The following is a 15,302-nucleotide window of genomic DNA, read 5'->3' on the forward strand; positions in this document are numbered from 1 at the left end:
GTGTAAAGAAAAAATTTAATTAAAAATTGAAGGCGTGTCTGTTCTTAGAGTACTGGGTGCAATGATCTTACAAGTTGGTAAGTGCGATTTCAAACTTGGTGAGTATGATATCATATTTGGTAACTTATATATAGTAAGTTCAATTTCTGCATTGATTGAAATTTCGTATTTGGTAAGTTTAATTTCTATTTGGTAAGTACGATTCCATATTTGATAAGCGTGATTTCATATTTGGAAATTGTAAGTTTGTATTTAAAATTTTATGTGGTTTTTTTTTTTCTGCAACTTTTTTTATCTTACTTTCTGTCATTTGCTTACAGGTAACATGAGACTTTTGTGGAGGAAGGACAATACTACAAGGTCATTTAATTTAATAAAAAAAATAGACAAAATAGACGGTAGGTGTTTACACGGAGTTTAAAAACAGGGTGCTGCTATTTGGACCAAACTTTTTTATCTGTAGCTCCAACATACTCTTTATACCTAATTTCAATTTAAAAATTTTTTAAACTTTAAAGTTTAAAAACTTCTTAGTACACCCAACATTTTTTTAAAACATACCCTTACTAAAACCCAACAAACAAACTTAACCTATATCTACTCTTTATACCTAACAACACACCTAACACCCTCACCTGGTAACACTCAACGACAATACCTCACCACTCACCACTCACCACCTATTGCCCTCTACATAAAAAAATTTATTTTTGGACTACAATAGTTTGAATTCTAGTTGTTTAATGTTGAATTTGAACACAAAGGAAAGAGTTTTGAATTTTATTTTATTTTTTATTTTGTTTGACACTGATTAACCGAACAAGTATAAGAATGTTTGGCGGCAAACAACTGAACGGGTAGAAAGATGTTCAGTGGCGCACAACCGAGCGGGTGGAAGGATGTTCGGTTGGCAACTATCGAACACCTTTTTTTGTTTTTTCTAATTTTAGAGGTTAACGATAATCTACGGCCGAACGAAGAACATTATGTTCGGTGCTTTATTGCTGAATGACTCATAACATGTTTGGCTTAAATTTGCCGAATATATTGTGATTTCAGTTTTTGAAAATAAGCACTTAGTCTATTAAAATTCAAAGGAATGATGAAAATATTTTATTTAAAGATTTTCAAACCACAATTTAACCATCTATTTGTCAATATTAAACTTGTTTGCATTAATATGAAGAGTGATATAATATGTTTAGGGTTTTGATAAAAAGTTGAGTGACGATGTGAATGGAAATTTACGTTGAGTATTGAGAAAGACGTTGAGTATTGAGAAATGTTGGATATAGCCGTATAGGTTCAAGTTAATTTAATTAAACTTTTAAGTCTTTAAAGGTTAATTTACATAAAATTAAAAATTTTATTTTTATTAAAGTGTCAGAGATAAAAATAAAAAAATTGAGTCCGAATTGTGGACCAAAACAAATGGGATGGTACGTTGAGTAATTTATGTGGGTACAGATAGATCCTCCCTAGACATTTCGGAACGACAATTACGACACAGCTCCTCTCCCGCCTCTTTTTCTCTGTTCAGTCACTCTGCCAGCCGCCGCTTGCCTACCACAACATTCTTTACAGCCGCTGCCGCACTCACTCCAGTCTCCGGCCTCTAAGACTGCTCACTCCCGTAACTCCGCCAGCCGCCGCCGAACTCGCTCGCCGCAATAAGGTACTAATTTTTATGTTTAATTTCTTTTTTATGTTGAAGTTTAATTTAAATCTGCAATATGTTGTGTTGTTTGTCTATTAAGCTTTGATTTTCAATAGGAAATTAGGCTATGGTATTAGTAAATAATAATGTTTATCTTTTTTTTTTGTTTTTTTTTTACTCCTTTCCTTTGTCTTATAGGCTAAATTCACATGCTTCATCTCGCCCCGTGAGGAAAAATTTCTGGACTCGCCACTGACTACGAACGCAGCATTTCAAGAAGCCCTAGTGATTGGCCATGGGCGTGCCTCAGGATTCCTTGGCTGACCCTCCTAACAACAATAAGCAACAGTACGCTCCTAGTGTTTGTTATTTACAGATTATCAGTACCAGTTTCAGGTCAGGGTGTAGGGTTTTAAGGTTTGATTTCAATTATTTCAATTTTCTATCTTTTATTACTCAAATTAGGGTTAATAATGGCAAGCAAATTCCTCACTCGGACATTGATATGGAGTTCCTCGCCGCTCCTATCAAATCTGCCAAGGACAAATTCCAACTTATCCCAGAGTTTCTAAAGGTCTGAATATTATAACATATTTATTTATTTTTTAAAATATTGTTATTGTGGTTCTTGTCATTGTTATTGTTGTTATTATTTTCATTGTTGTTTAAAAATAAATTATATATAGGTGAGAGGGCTGGTAAAGCAGCATTTGGACTCGTTTAATTACTTTGTGAACACCGGAATCAAGAAAATTGTTCGTGCCAATGATCGGATAGTGTCTGGCGTTGATCCAAGTATTTATCTCAGGTTGAGTATTTTATTAGTGAATTTGTTCTTGTTTTTGTTTTTGTTTTTTTTTGTTTTTTTTGGGTTCAATTTGCATGCTTTAGTAGAAATAAAGTTGCCCTGATTATGTTGAGCTTGCTAGTAAGTAATGTCCAATGTTATTGCTCAAATTTTAGTGATGAACTTTCATCAGGAAAATGCTTACAAATGAAACAATGAAAGTTTGATATTCATAATATCAAAACATCTATGGGGAAGTTTCTTGCAGCTTATTTTTCTTTAATTCTTTTATAAGAAGCATAAAGAATTGGACAAGCCGATCACTAGATCAAACCAACCAGCATCGAGAACATGTACTGTTAAAAAAAAAAATGGAATATGTCACAAAACAGGTCAGCTAATCACAGTGAGATATGATAAGACCACTGCCTTCCAATCCACATGAATAAGAAAAAAGTGTTTGTCCTAAATATAGATGAAATTGAAGTCCACTGATGCTCAAATCAAATTCGATCCCACAATCCCTCCACTTCATCCCTTTTAGAATTTTTTGAAACCTTTTGTTTCTTTCCATCCATAACACCTACACAATAGCCATCACACAGAAATTCCACAATGTTATTTGCTCTCTCTCTCTCTCCCCCCCCCCCCCCCCCGCCCTCTTCAATAAACAGAATGCTTTTCCAAAAACAAAGAAATGCACAATTCGTGAATCACCCTCAACACATCATTTGCTTCCAAAAAAGTTTATGCCAAAGTTTTTGGGTAATAGGGCAGTGAAGAACCAATTGGTCTATATTTTCAGCTTCCTTTTTCAATATACCAGTGAAGTGTAAACTAACATTAGCCTTCCTCGTTTGAATAAGATCACAAGTATTGGCCCTACCTTGAGCGATAATCCAACACAAAATTTGTACCTTACTTGGTACATGATTTGGCCCTTCTAAATCATTTGATGAGGATTGAAAATGAGGAGATGATTCTTCTAACAATGTACTAAAAAAATTTACATGTAAAGTTCCCGACGATTCAAGTTTCCAAGATCTTCTATTCATGCTGCTGATTTGTGAGGACACATTCTCAAGTAGAGAAGAAAGCTCCTCAGCCTCCAAACCACTCAAATTCATTTAAAGATTAAAATTCCAGCTTATTTGAAACGAGGAATCCCCAAACATATTGGCAATTGGAACATTATGAGTGTTGTAAAGTCTACAAAGTCATGGGAAAGTTGTGTGAAGAGGAGACTGCCCTATCCCCATGAAGCTGGATCTATATCCCATTCCCCACCATTAAATGGAGAAAGTACAGAAAGAATTAAAACCCCGAGAAATGTCTTTCCAGGTAGATTTGTGCTGCAAAATTGACATTTTGGCAACATAACGTGCCATATATTTGGCAAGTGAATATTAGCCTATAAATATGTTCTTCAAAGGGTTTGAACAGTTCAAGCAATTTAAATTATACCTGTCCTTTGTGCAGGTTTAAAGATATCTCTATTGGTGAGCCCTCGCTGACAATGGATGGTGTTACTGAAAAAATTGCTCCCCATACATGCCGCTTATCTGATATGACGTAAGATCTGTTTGATACATCTCTCATTTAATTTGTACTGTATTGCACTTTACTAATCACAATGGTGCAATTTGTGAGGATGTACTTTTTTCTTATTTGCAGAGACTTCGTATCCCTCTTTTTTTTACTTGCTTTTCAATGACATCAGATTAGTCAAGACTTGATTTTTGTGTCAAATTCTCAAATCATATCTCCAGCTTTCATAACAAAAGGGGACGTAGCTCACAGTTTCTAGACATATTGGTTTAGTGTTTTTATAGGAAATTCCTTGAGCAAATTTTTTGTTTTATTTTTTATTTTTTTTTTTATAGTTATGACAGTTTCTTAAGTAGGGAACAACATGATCCCTGCAGCTTTAAGTTGGTTTCTCAGTTGAACTTTGAAACTCATGGCTTTCTGAGGTGCTTCTCAATGACTATTTTATTATGTTTGGTTTTTTTGGCCATAAATGTTGGTGGGGCTGCTGTATAATATCGCTGAACTTTATATTTCAGACTTTAGATGTATTGTACATATGCTTTAGGATTGTTGCAGTGGACTCTTGTCCTCTGTTTGTTTTGTTCTAATGATAACATTCCTGTTTTTCTCTTTTAAAAAATTATGTTATTGCATTTGTTGGCTTGGATTCTCTAGGCCTCCATCATGGATCAAGTCTTCCTTTATTTGCCAGGGGTATCATTGTATGTAGACCTGTAAGTGCGCACTCCATGGTCTTGAACAATATTTTATCCTTTCAATATGCAATTTTAGATTCAGGGAGATATTCCTCATTGTCAGTATGGGTCTTTTCCTTGAAAATTCAGAGTGCTTGCGAGTTTATAGTATTTTCTTGCTACTGTGTGGTAAATATTTTCCTCTTATTATTGCAGTTCAGACAAATGCCATTGGAAACACGGATTTCATGTCTATTTGTCACTTCTGTGCTTTATATTCTGAATTGTATTGAATTTGATTTCTGTATATTTTAGGTATTCTGCTCCTATAAAAGTCGATGTTGAGTACATTCAAGGAAGTCATGATCAAAAGACCAGAGTGGAGAAGGTATTAGAAATTGTTGCCAGACAGATTTTGTTGAAAAATATGCATTTGGGTATAATATAATGTTTGTTTCGCAGAAAGGTGTCGTAATTGGAAGAATGCCTATTATGCTACGGAGTTGCTGCTGTACCTTATATGGAAAAACTGAATCTGAACTTGCAAAACTTGGTTTGTGCATAAATATCATCTTGTTTCTTGCCCCTTACTTCATGTTCATGCTTCTTTGTTCTCCTATAACATGAATATGTACATCTTTAGGTGAGTGCCCCCTTGATCCTGGAGGATATTTTATCATCAAAGGAAATGAGAAGGTACCATTCTGTCTGCCATAATCTTTTGCTATTTAACATATGGGTAAGAGTTTATGAAAAAGCTGAGATCCATATATTTTCTTCCTTTTCCATTGTTGAGGTATTTTGCTAGCATATATTTGGAGTCACCATACTATTTGCATTCATTTAGGCATTTGAGTTTTCTTTTGTACTGCATGAATTAGCTATTTGCACATGTCTTTAGCTATTGAAACTTGTGAAGTGTGCTAACTTGTTTAAGATTCTTTGGCACTCATATTTGGCTTTGTTTCCATTTATGCGCTTTCTTTTTTGATAAGAAACACAATAATTTTATTAATATAATATGAACATAGATACAAACACAGTGAACAAATTCTCCACTTTTTTTTTTTTTTTTTTTAGATGAGAAACACAATTTTCTTTTGATGAACAAACTTTCCACAGTGAACAAACTGTCTGCTGAAAATACATAAAAGCTCTCTAAAGAACCAGCTGCAAGAAACATCATACAATTTTTGGTGGTATCTCAAGTTAACGATTTAATTATTTTATTTTTTATAAATTCTGAAAGGAAATATAATTAATTCAGAAACAACTTACAATCTGTGGGCTAGAAGTCCACATCTATAACATCACATCAGAGTACATCACTAATAGCTATAAGTACAACATAATTCCCACAAGCACAAAGAAAACCACAGAAAAACTCTAGAGAGAACCAGTCTATATAAATGGCAGAAAAAGAAAGATCCTTGAGTTCCCCAGCCATCAAAGCCCAAAAGGAAACCCAAGATCGAATTCTCTCCCATAGTTCATCCACTCCCACCCCTTCGTACTCTTCAAAGATCCTTCTACTTTGCTCCCGTAGTATCTCAAATTAACATAACAAAATGTCTAAACTAAAAAAGATCTTATGAAACAGATGCCTGCCAATCTGGATGAATGAAAAGGTATATCCCGAAATTCAAAGGAAATCGAAGCCCAAAGTGATGCCTAAGAGTTAATTTGATCCTGGTAACACTCCCACTTCTTCCTCTCTATAACATTCAGAAGTCCTTTTATTTCGCTCCAACCACACAACCCATAATATAGCTATAACATTACAATTCCACAAGAATTTTATTTTCTTTCCCTCTCCAAAAGCAAAATGATTCTGGAGAAGTATAGAAATGCGTGATTCCAAAATCTCCCACAAGAAATTAGCTTCCATGAACAATTTGTCAAAGCTTTAATACAATAGTGCAATAGAGGAAAAGATGGTCAATACTTTCAGCCTCCTATTTGCAGTAATACACCGATGGGGAGATAACATATATCAGGCCTCCTCCTTTGAATAATGTCACAAGTATTTACTCTGCTATGAGCAATAATCCAAACTAATATTTATACCTTGGATGGTACTTTAGTCTTCCAAAACATGTAATAAGGATTAGAATTTGGGAGATAGAACTTATCAACCAACCTACAATATAAGATGTAACAAAAAGATCGTCGAAGACTTGAGTTTCCAACATCTTCTATCTGGTCTAACAACTAATTATGAAACAGTTTCAGTCAAAGAGAATAAATAAGAAAGCTTCTCTCTCACACACTTTGACTAAACAGGACCAAAAATTTTGTTTTATGTATTTTTTTCTTGATAGTTTTTTGTTATTGCTGATTTAGCATTTAATGACATTGCTATCCGTTCCAGGTGCTTTTGATCCAGGAGCAACTTTCGAAAAACAGGATTATCATTGATATGGACAAGAAGGGAAAGTGAGTGGTTCCTTTTCTGTTCAGTGTATTGTGTCAAGCTTTTGTAATTTTTTTAAATCTAAATTTTTTGAACTTGTAGTTATGCCCCCTTTCATTTTGTTTCAGCGTAAATGCATCTGTTACAAGCAGCTCAGAGACAATAAAAAGCAAAACTATTATTCAGATGGAAAATCAGAAGATCTATTTGATACTTAACCAATTTGTCAAAAAGGTTTTCATGTCACACATTTCATCTCTACATAATTTAAGATTTTGCTTCACTGTATTCATAACTGTCTTATCCGACTTCAATTCATTTTTCTTTTCATTATTTTCTATAGATTCCTATTATGGTCGTCATGAAGGCTATGGGCATGGAGAGTGATCAAGAAGTAGTACAGATGGTTGGAAGAGATCCTCGATATGGTGCCCTGCTAATGCCATCAATTGAGGTATTAATACGGTCAAGAGTTTAATGTAAATTTGTATAGAAATATTGAATGGACTCAGTAAATGAACTTCCGACCCAACCTGACCCAGTTTTTACTGCATTGGGTTGGCTCGGTTTTATAATGGGCTCAGTAGGTTTCTGATCTCTGGTAGTTGTGGGATTGGACCCCAATCCAATCCAACCACAGATGAGCCCCACCCCACCTTTTTTTGCAACTATTGTAGTCTAGACCTAAGCACACTGTTATGAGGCCGCATGCATTTTCTTTTTTACTTTGTTTTGTCTCCTAGCGTGGTTGCATTTTAGTTGCATTCATCCCAAAATTGGTGTCATCCTTTAAGTATGTGTTTCCTATTCTCATATGATACCAATGAGAAGAAAGTTGAAAAATCAAAAAGCATATGGTGAGGCCAAGGGGGTGATTTGGGAAGTGAAGGTGCTTCCCAAAGTTCCAGTTTTGGTTTGGATTGATCCTCATGAAAAGCTGAACACTTGTGAGATGTTGCAAAGAAGGTCATCATCTTTGTGTGTCTCTTCGCATTGGTGCATTATGTGTAAAGAAAAGGGGGAAACTGTGACCATGTGCGTCTTCATTGTTCAGTTGCTTCAATTTGTAGTGGAGGTTATTTTAGGAAGCTATGGTAAGTTGGGTAATCTCACAAGACTGTTTTGTTTTGTTAAGTGAAAGGCACAAGGGCTTCGGTGGTGGGAAGAAGGCAAAAATCCTTTGGGGCTGCAGTGTGATGACTGTTATTTAGGTTATTTGAATGGTATGAGGGAGCTGGGTTGGAGGAGTTCTGGGTAGGAGAAACTTAAATGATTCAGAAGTTGGGGGGGGGGGGCTGGGAAGCTGGCTGCCACGCTGGTTCTTTTGGAGGGGGTGTTTGGCTGCAACTATACCAGATTCATGACGTTGGTGGTTGGAATCCTTAGGAAGTTTTCACGCAAGTCCGGTTTTAGGTATTTGTGCGTTACTGAGGATGTTCCTTTTTTTCATCTAGCAGGTCTGATTTGGAAAGCCAAGGTCCATCCTAAAGTTAAGGTGTATGCTTGGGTTGCTGCTTATGCAGAACTTAACACCTGTTTTCTTGGTCTCAATTTGCTTTGTTGGGATGGTTCTTCGTTTGGCTCTCTTTTTCCTTATTAGATGTATATTCGGAGATTGGATTCCTTATCTACTGATGTGTATTTTTGGTTGGTTTTAATAAATTGTTCGTTTCTGCTTGAAAAAGAAAATGTACAATGCAGTGGACCAGAAGTCCACCCCTTCAAATGGACTAATCTACAAGACAGAAAGCCAAAGAAAATCACATTCAGCCTAATTAATCATCAATGTACAGCTGCCTTCAAGTCGAAAGAAATAGCATGAAAGGAAAGATCCATATATTTGGCCAGGACCGTTGTCCATAGTGAAGCCAAAAAGCTAACTTTCTCCCAAAGTTCTTTCAACTTAGCCCCCATAATCTTCAAAGATTTTCTGAAGATTAGATCTCCAAAGATTCTCTGAAGATTGTATTGGCTGCTTTTAATAAAAAGGTTCTTTTCTTTTTAAAGAATAATATTTTCTGAAGATTAGATCTCCAAAGATTCCCTGAAGATTAGATCTCCAAAGATTCTCTGAAGATTGTATTGGCTGCTTTTAATAAAAAGGTTCTTTTCTTTTTAAAGAATAATAAAAATCTGGGAAAATATTACTCTAGTTTAGATACTCGATATACATTGTAAATTTGAGATTGCATGAATAATTAGTCAAGAAGGAAAGGTGGAAGAGTTGGTAATGATTTTGGGATGTGAGGTGGGAGGATGGCCTTTGAATTATCTAGGGTTGCTGCTTGGGGGAAACCCAAGGGTAATCAGATTTTGGGACCTTGTTGTGGAAGGTGGAGAGGAGGTTAGAAGGATGGAATAAAGCTTTTTTATCTAGAGGGGGAAGGTTGCCTCTTATAAATCAGTTTTCAGAAGCATGTCAATCTACTATCTTTCACTTTTTCGAATACCTATTAATGTGACTACAAGGATTGAAAGTTTAATGAGATATTTTCTATTGGAAGGTGTGATAGAAAGGATCGTTGTCAAGTTGGAATTAGTGGTGCAAACAAAGGATTAGGGGGTATTTGGAGTTAGGACTTTGTTAAGTAGGAATGAGGTGTTACTTGGGAATTGGCTGTGGTGATTCTAACAAGAGAGAGTTGATCTTTGGTATACTGTCATTAAAAGTAAATACGGGCTGCATGAAATGGTTGGGATTCCAACAATGTGACAAGGTGTTCAAGTTGTTGCTATTGGAAAGGTATCTCTCAGGCCTTGACACTTTCGTTTCTTTCTGTCAGTTTGGGGTGGGAAATGGGGAGGTGGTGAGGTTTTGGGAAGAGTGCTGTGTGGGGGAGACAACTTTTTGTTTTCTTCTCCCTCATTTATACATATTGTCCCTTTATCATAATGCTTCCATTGCATCATTTTGGGTAAATCCTTCTTATCCTTTGTTTTGGAATTTTTTGTTTCGAAGGAATATAAATGAACAGGAGGCAACGGAGTTAACTGAATTATTGGCTTATTTGAAAAATATTGTGCTGGTTCCATCTAGATTGGATAGGAGATTATGGAAGTTGGAGTCGTTAGGAGTTTTTTCATGCAAATCTTATTCAAAGCAACTAAGGACAACTCTTTGCTTTCTCTTTTTGGTCCCTCTCTTGACATTTGGTAGACGAATGTGTCTCCTAAGGTACGAACTTTAGTGTTAATTATTGGTCATGGAGGATAATACTTTTGATATGGTAAAGTGGAGAAGGCCTTCTTGGTGTCTATCACCCCATTGGTGTGTGATGTGTAAAAATGCAGGTGAAAGTTTGAATCACTTGTTTCACTATCCTATTGCACTGTCATTGTGGCAGAAATTATTTAGGAAGTCAAATGTGGAATGGGAGATCCTAGGAACATGTAATGCCTTACTGTGTGAGAGGTATAAGTTATCTGGAAGCAGAAAAGGGGATTGGGTTTTGGGAGATCGCTGTGATGGCAATTTTTTTGGTTGGTTTTGAAAAGAAACATGAGGGTTTCTGAGGGAGTTAGGGGTGAGGAGGTAGATCAGCTGTTGAAATGGTTCTCTTTGTGCATCAGTATCCCCAGAATTTAGAGACAGTTCTTTTCTGGCCAATTTTTATTATTGGAGGGCAGTTGTGCTTTAGATTTTGATGTTACTGTTTTTGTTATTTGTTAAGGTCATGATTGTAGTCAGTTTTGTTTATTAGATCGCTGGACATCTTGTCCTCTGTGTTGTAGCTTTTTTTTTTTTTTTTCATTAATAAACATTTCTCTCATAAAAAAGAAAATATACATTGTAAATTTGTAACATAGTATTTGCTTCAGTGAATTGGTAATTTCTACGTGGTATACTCCCTTTGTTAATAACATTATTTTAATTATTCTACTTTTTAGTTGTTATTTCTACACTTTAGGCCAGCAAACACTTTTTTGTTTCCCTTGTCTTCTTCTGTATTAATCTATTCCTTTGTATATGGTACTCTAATTTCAGGATTGTGCAAAGGAACGTATATACACACAAGAGCAAGCCTTGGAATACCTTGAAACAAAGGTGTGATACCCTGATTTCCAGTGGTGGTGATTTTCATTTAATTATCTGCAAGCAGACTCTAGATGTTCAAGCATCAGAATTTAATTCATAGGGATGCGCATTGTTTTTATAGGGACAAAAAATGATCCTAAAATGGCAATCATCGCTTATTTAAATTAGTTGTTTGTTGCTTGTTGTTGCAGGTGAAGAGGTTCACTTTTGCTGGTGCTTCATCCGAGAAGGTAGGTCCTCTCTTTGTTTGCTTATATGTATGAATGTTCATTTGAATTTATCGTTTCTATGTAATATTTTTTCTTTAGACTTCTTAATTGTGACTTCAATTGTTTTTATTATTCCAATAGGATGGTAGAGTAATGACAGTTCTTCAAGATGTGTTTATTGCTAATGTTCGGGTAAGGAATTTGATTTTCCTTCCCCCTCCCCCCCCCCCCCCCCCCCCTCTCTCTCTCTCTCTCTCTCTCTTAAAATATCTTTTAATATGCTTCATCTGTTTGATCTTCACAATTCTTATTTTATTTTGGGTTCCTTTTGTTTCCTTAGGTGTGCCAGAACAATTTTCGTCCAAAATGCATATATGTTGCTGTAATGTTGAGACGCATAATGGATGCGATTTTAAACAAGGATGCAATGGATGACAAGGTAGTTAGCTCATTCCAAGTCCTCTTGTATTCCTTTTGTTAAGAAATGAGATATGATCATTGAAAACCTAGTACAGGTCATTATATATTAACAACATCTTAAAATGAAAGCAAAGAAATTTATCTTGTAACTTTAGTCATCTCGAACATTGTGAAGAAAGCAACAGGACATATGTTTTAGGTGAAAGCCAAACAAAAAAAGTTCTTCGGGAAGAAGCTTTCTCTCTAGGTGGTATGATCATTCCAAATCCATGTTAAAAAGTGTGTTAGTCACAATGTTTAAGTTTAATTAACTTGAGATCTCCATTGTAAACTCTTGCTAAAAGTTGGTTTCTTATAGAACTTGATAATGAGTGTCTATACTGATTGTTATTGTAAAGGGTGCTTGTGTATGTGGGTATGCGCATTTCTTGGAGAGGAGTATTGTGCCTGCTTGTTGTGTATGTGTTGATTTCAAATAAGAGATTTTCCATTCTGATTTTAGGATTACGTTGGAAACAAGCGGCTTGAGCTATCTGGTCAATTAATTTCTCTTTTGTTTGAGGTATGTGTGGTTCTATGCTCTCTATCCTGAACTTATTGGCTTTAAAAGTTTGTTATTTACTCTTTCACCCCCTGAAAGTAACTTCTAGTCTAACTTCACCTCCTAAGGTTTATTTTGTATCACATTACCCCTCTGAAACTAATTCCCGTGTTCCACTTTGCCCACTTCCGTCAATTCTAGCAAACCCATCGTTTGAAATGTTTAGCTGTCATGGGCAAAATTGTAATTCCAGTCACTCAGCACCCAGTTCTTTTATTTTTTTTTTTCAAAAAATTCCCTTCCCCTTCCCCCTTCGAGGCCCTCTTCCCGAGCCCCAGCACCCAGCCTCGCCACCCACCCAGCCCAGCCACCAAACCAGAGCCGGCGCTGCCCCCACCCAGTTTCATCTCACCCAGCGCTGCCCCCCACCCCACCCCACCCCACCCCAGCCCCGACCCGCCCCCTCCCCCTCAGCAAGCCCCGCCCCACCTCCCACCCACCCAACCCAGCCCCGACTTCCCTCCCACCCACCCAACCCCTCCCCACCTCCCTCCCCCAACCCCAGCCCCGCCCCACCCCTTCAGCCTGAATTCACCATTGACAGCCCACCCACCCAACTTCTCTCCGCCACCATAACAAGAACTGTTCATCCATGGCTTCACTCACTCCCTTGGAAACTCAAACCATGAAAAGGGTTGGTTTCTTCACTTGTTCTGCAATTGCTTGAAACAAAACCTAAGAGGCTGAATTGAAATGGGAATCTGAAGAAGCAATTTTTAGTTTTGACTTTGAACTTTGGAGACAATTAGATTATGGGTTACAATTTGACTTCTGAAGACCAGTGAGTTTGAACAAGATGTATATTCTCTCCACCATCGCCAACCCACCCACCCACCCCCGTCCCCTCCCTCTCATTACCATCTACACCGGCCGGCAGCTCTCTCTTCCCCCTCCCCTCTTCTTTTTTTTTTTTTTTTTCCCTCTTTATCTTTGTCTATCCCTCTATTTCTTCCCCCTTCTCTCTCTCTATTCCTCTCTCTCTCTAGATCTGCACCTGCCGACCCGACACCATCAAAGGCAACCCCTTCTTCCCCCTCCTCTCTCTCTCTCTCTCTCTCTCTCTCTCTCTCTCTCTCTCTTTGCCCTCTCTCTTCCTTCTCTGCAAATCCAATTCAAAAACAAAAAAAATCCAGCAAGCGAAAAAACAGGGGTTGCTGGAGAGAGGTTTGAGACTTTGCTAGAGAGGGTTGCAGTTATAAGTGATAGATGAAAAAAAAAGAGGGGAGGGGGAACAGAGGGTCGCCAGCCGGCGATGGTGGTGGGGCTGGCCAGTGCAGATGGTGGTGGGAGGGTGGGGAGAATGGTGGGTGGGTGGGTTGCTGGAGAGAGGTTTGAGACTGAGTTTTTTGTAATTTTTTATTGAATTTTGAATTTTATTTTAATATTTAAATATATCAAAAGCTTAAAATAATATTTAATTAATTTTGAAGCACATGTGGATGCCATATCAGCACTTCTAACGGTGGATATTGACGGACTTAATGGAATCGGGTTAAGAGAGACACGAGATATTTTTTTTTTTTGAGAAGAGACAAGAAATTTTATTAAAACTACAAAGATTAAAAAACAAAGAGCGGATAAGGAATCCACAAACTTAGAATGAGAGAAAAAATAATAAAAAAAAAACACATTACAAACTGATCACAGAGAGTAAAAAAACCCAAGACATCACACTACAACTTGTGTCACTGCACAACGGCTAACAAGTTCAGCATAATAAAAGATATAGAGTGTGCCCAAAAATCAGCCGTAACTGATGCCCATAAAGTAGCCCAGAATTTCGCTCGCTCCCAAAGAACCTCCACTTCAACCCCCTTATAATCATTGAAAATTATTCTGTTGCGCTCCATCCATAAAACCCAAAAAACTGCCAGCAACAAGCAGCTCCACAGGGTTTTAGCTTTTTTCCCCTTCCCTAAGGCTTGAAAGCGGATACTCAAAAGCTCAGAACATTTTTTTTGGTATTACCCATGAAGCACCAACCTCCTAAACAACTTCCACCACAATTGTAAAGAGTAAGAGCAATGGAGGAAAACATGATCCACACTCTCCTCCCCCGCTTTACATAGAATGCACCACTGAGGTGACATGAGACAAAACAAACATGAGATATAACATCAGGGGTAACATTAGACAAAACAAATATGAGGGGGTGATGTGAGAATTCGAAATACTTTCAGGGGGCAAACCAAATAATAAGCCAAGTTTATTTTTCCCCAGGGGATTCTCCCCTCATTTCTATTGGCTTTTTTATCTTTGGGGTTCTTCCATCATTCTTTATTTTTTAGGATCTGTTCAAGACAATGATTGATGAAGTTAGGAAGGCAGTGGACAATATATTAACAAAGCCTAGCAGGTCTAGCCGTTTTGACTTTGCACAGGTATCTGCTGAGAACTGTTACTATAATCCATAAATTTTCATTGTGTATTTTTTACAATATATATTACATCCATTGTTAATTAGGCATCATGATTTTTCATTATGAAGAAGTAGATGAAATTAAAATATGAAAGACTTGATCAATAAAAATGAGCAGTTTTAACTGAGCAGTTTTAACATTTAAAATTTAAACATCTCATTTTCACAAGATTGGAATGCTGCTGTGTATTAGTTTCTCTTGTATTGCATTAGGTGCTGATATTTTTGACATGATTCTGGTATAGTTGCTGTTTTTAGGGCTTCAGGTTTTTTAGCTCAGTGGATTTCTTATCCACTGTGCTGTACAATTTTGTTCATATTAATAAAAATTCGTTTCTTATAAAAAAAAGAAAAGAAAGGACTTCTCATTTTCTTATGTTTTTTTTTTTTAATGTTTTTATTACCACAGTGCATAATTAAAGATAATATTACACATGGCCTAGAGAGAACCCTGTCTACCGGAAACTTTGAAATCAAGCGGTTTAGGATGCGCAGACCAGGCATGACACAGGTTTGATTCCATCATCTCAATTGT

At 36.7% G+C, this 15,302-nt stretch overlaps 1 protein-coding gene across 3 annotated transcripts in view; it reads left to right on the forward strand.

Annotated features, from left to right (window-relative positions):
• The first annotated feature begins 1,475 nt into the window (after nt 1–1,475).
• The window catches only part of NRPC2 (nuclear RNA polymerase C2), a 35,037-nt gene continuing 21,210 nt past the window's right edge, over nt 1,476–15,302 (forward strand). Inside the window, exons 1-18 of one of the 3 annotated variants that reach the window (XR_015121123.1) lie at nt 1,476–1,675; nt 1,856–2,005; nt 2,123–2,231; nt 2,344–2,465; nt 3,924–4,016; nt 4,985–5,057; nt 5,132–5,222; nt 5,313–5,365; nt 7,041–7,105; nt 7,211–7,316; nt 7,426–7,536; nt 11,068–11,127; nt 11,310–11,348; nt 11,469–11,519; nt 11,668–11,766; nt 12,250–12,309; nt 14,637–14,729; nt 15,177–15,278. Coding sequence is in view for 2 of the 3 variants with exons in the window: in XM_086236180.1 (XP_086092306.1) it covers nt 1,953–2,005; nt 2,123–2,231; nt 2,344–2,465; nt 3,924–4,016; nt 4,985–5,057; nt 5,132–5,222; nt 5,313–5,365; nt 7,041–7,105; nt 7,211–7,316; nt 7,426–7,536; nt 11,068–11,127; nt 11,310–11,348; nt 11,469–11,519; nt 11,668–11,766; nt 12,250–12,309; nt 14,637–14,729; nt 15,177–15,278 (1,380 nt within the window). In the remaining variant the exon portion in view is untranslated. The remainder of the gene's footprint in view (nt 1,676–1,855; nt 2,006–2,122; nt 2,232–2,343; nt 2,466–3,923; nt 4,017–4,984; nt 5,058–5,131; nt 5,223–5,312; nt 5,366–7,040; nt 7,106–7,210; nt 7,317–7,425; nt 7,537–11,067; nt 11,128–11,309; nt 11,349–11,468; nt 11,520–11,667; nt 11,767–12,249; nt 12,310–14,636; nt 14,730–15,176; nt 15,279–15,302) is intronic. The other 2 variants (XM_086236180.1, XM_086236179.1) reach the window with 2 other exon arrangements.

Source organism: Dryas octopetala, chromosome 3, assembly GCF_963921425.1.
Source record: "Dryas octopetala chromosome 3, drDryOcto1.1, whole genome shotgun sequence".
Lineage (NCBI taxonomy): Eukaryota > Viridiplantae > Streptophyta > Magnoliopsida > Rosales > Rosaceae > Dryas > Dryas octopetala.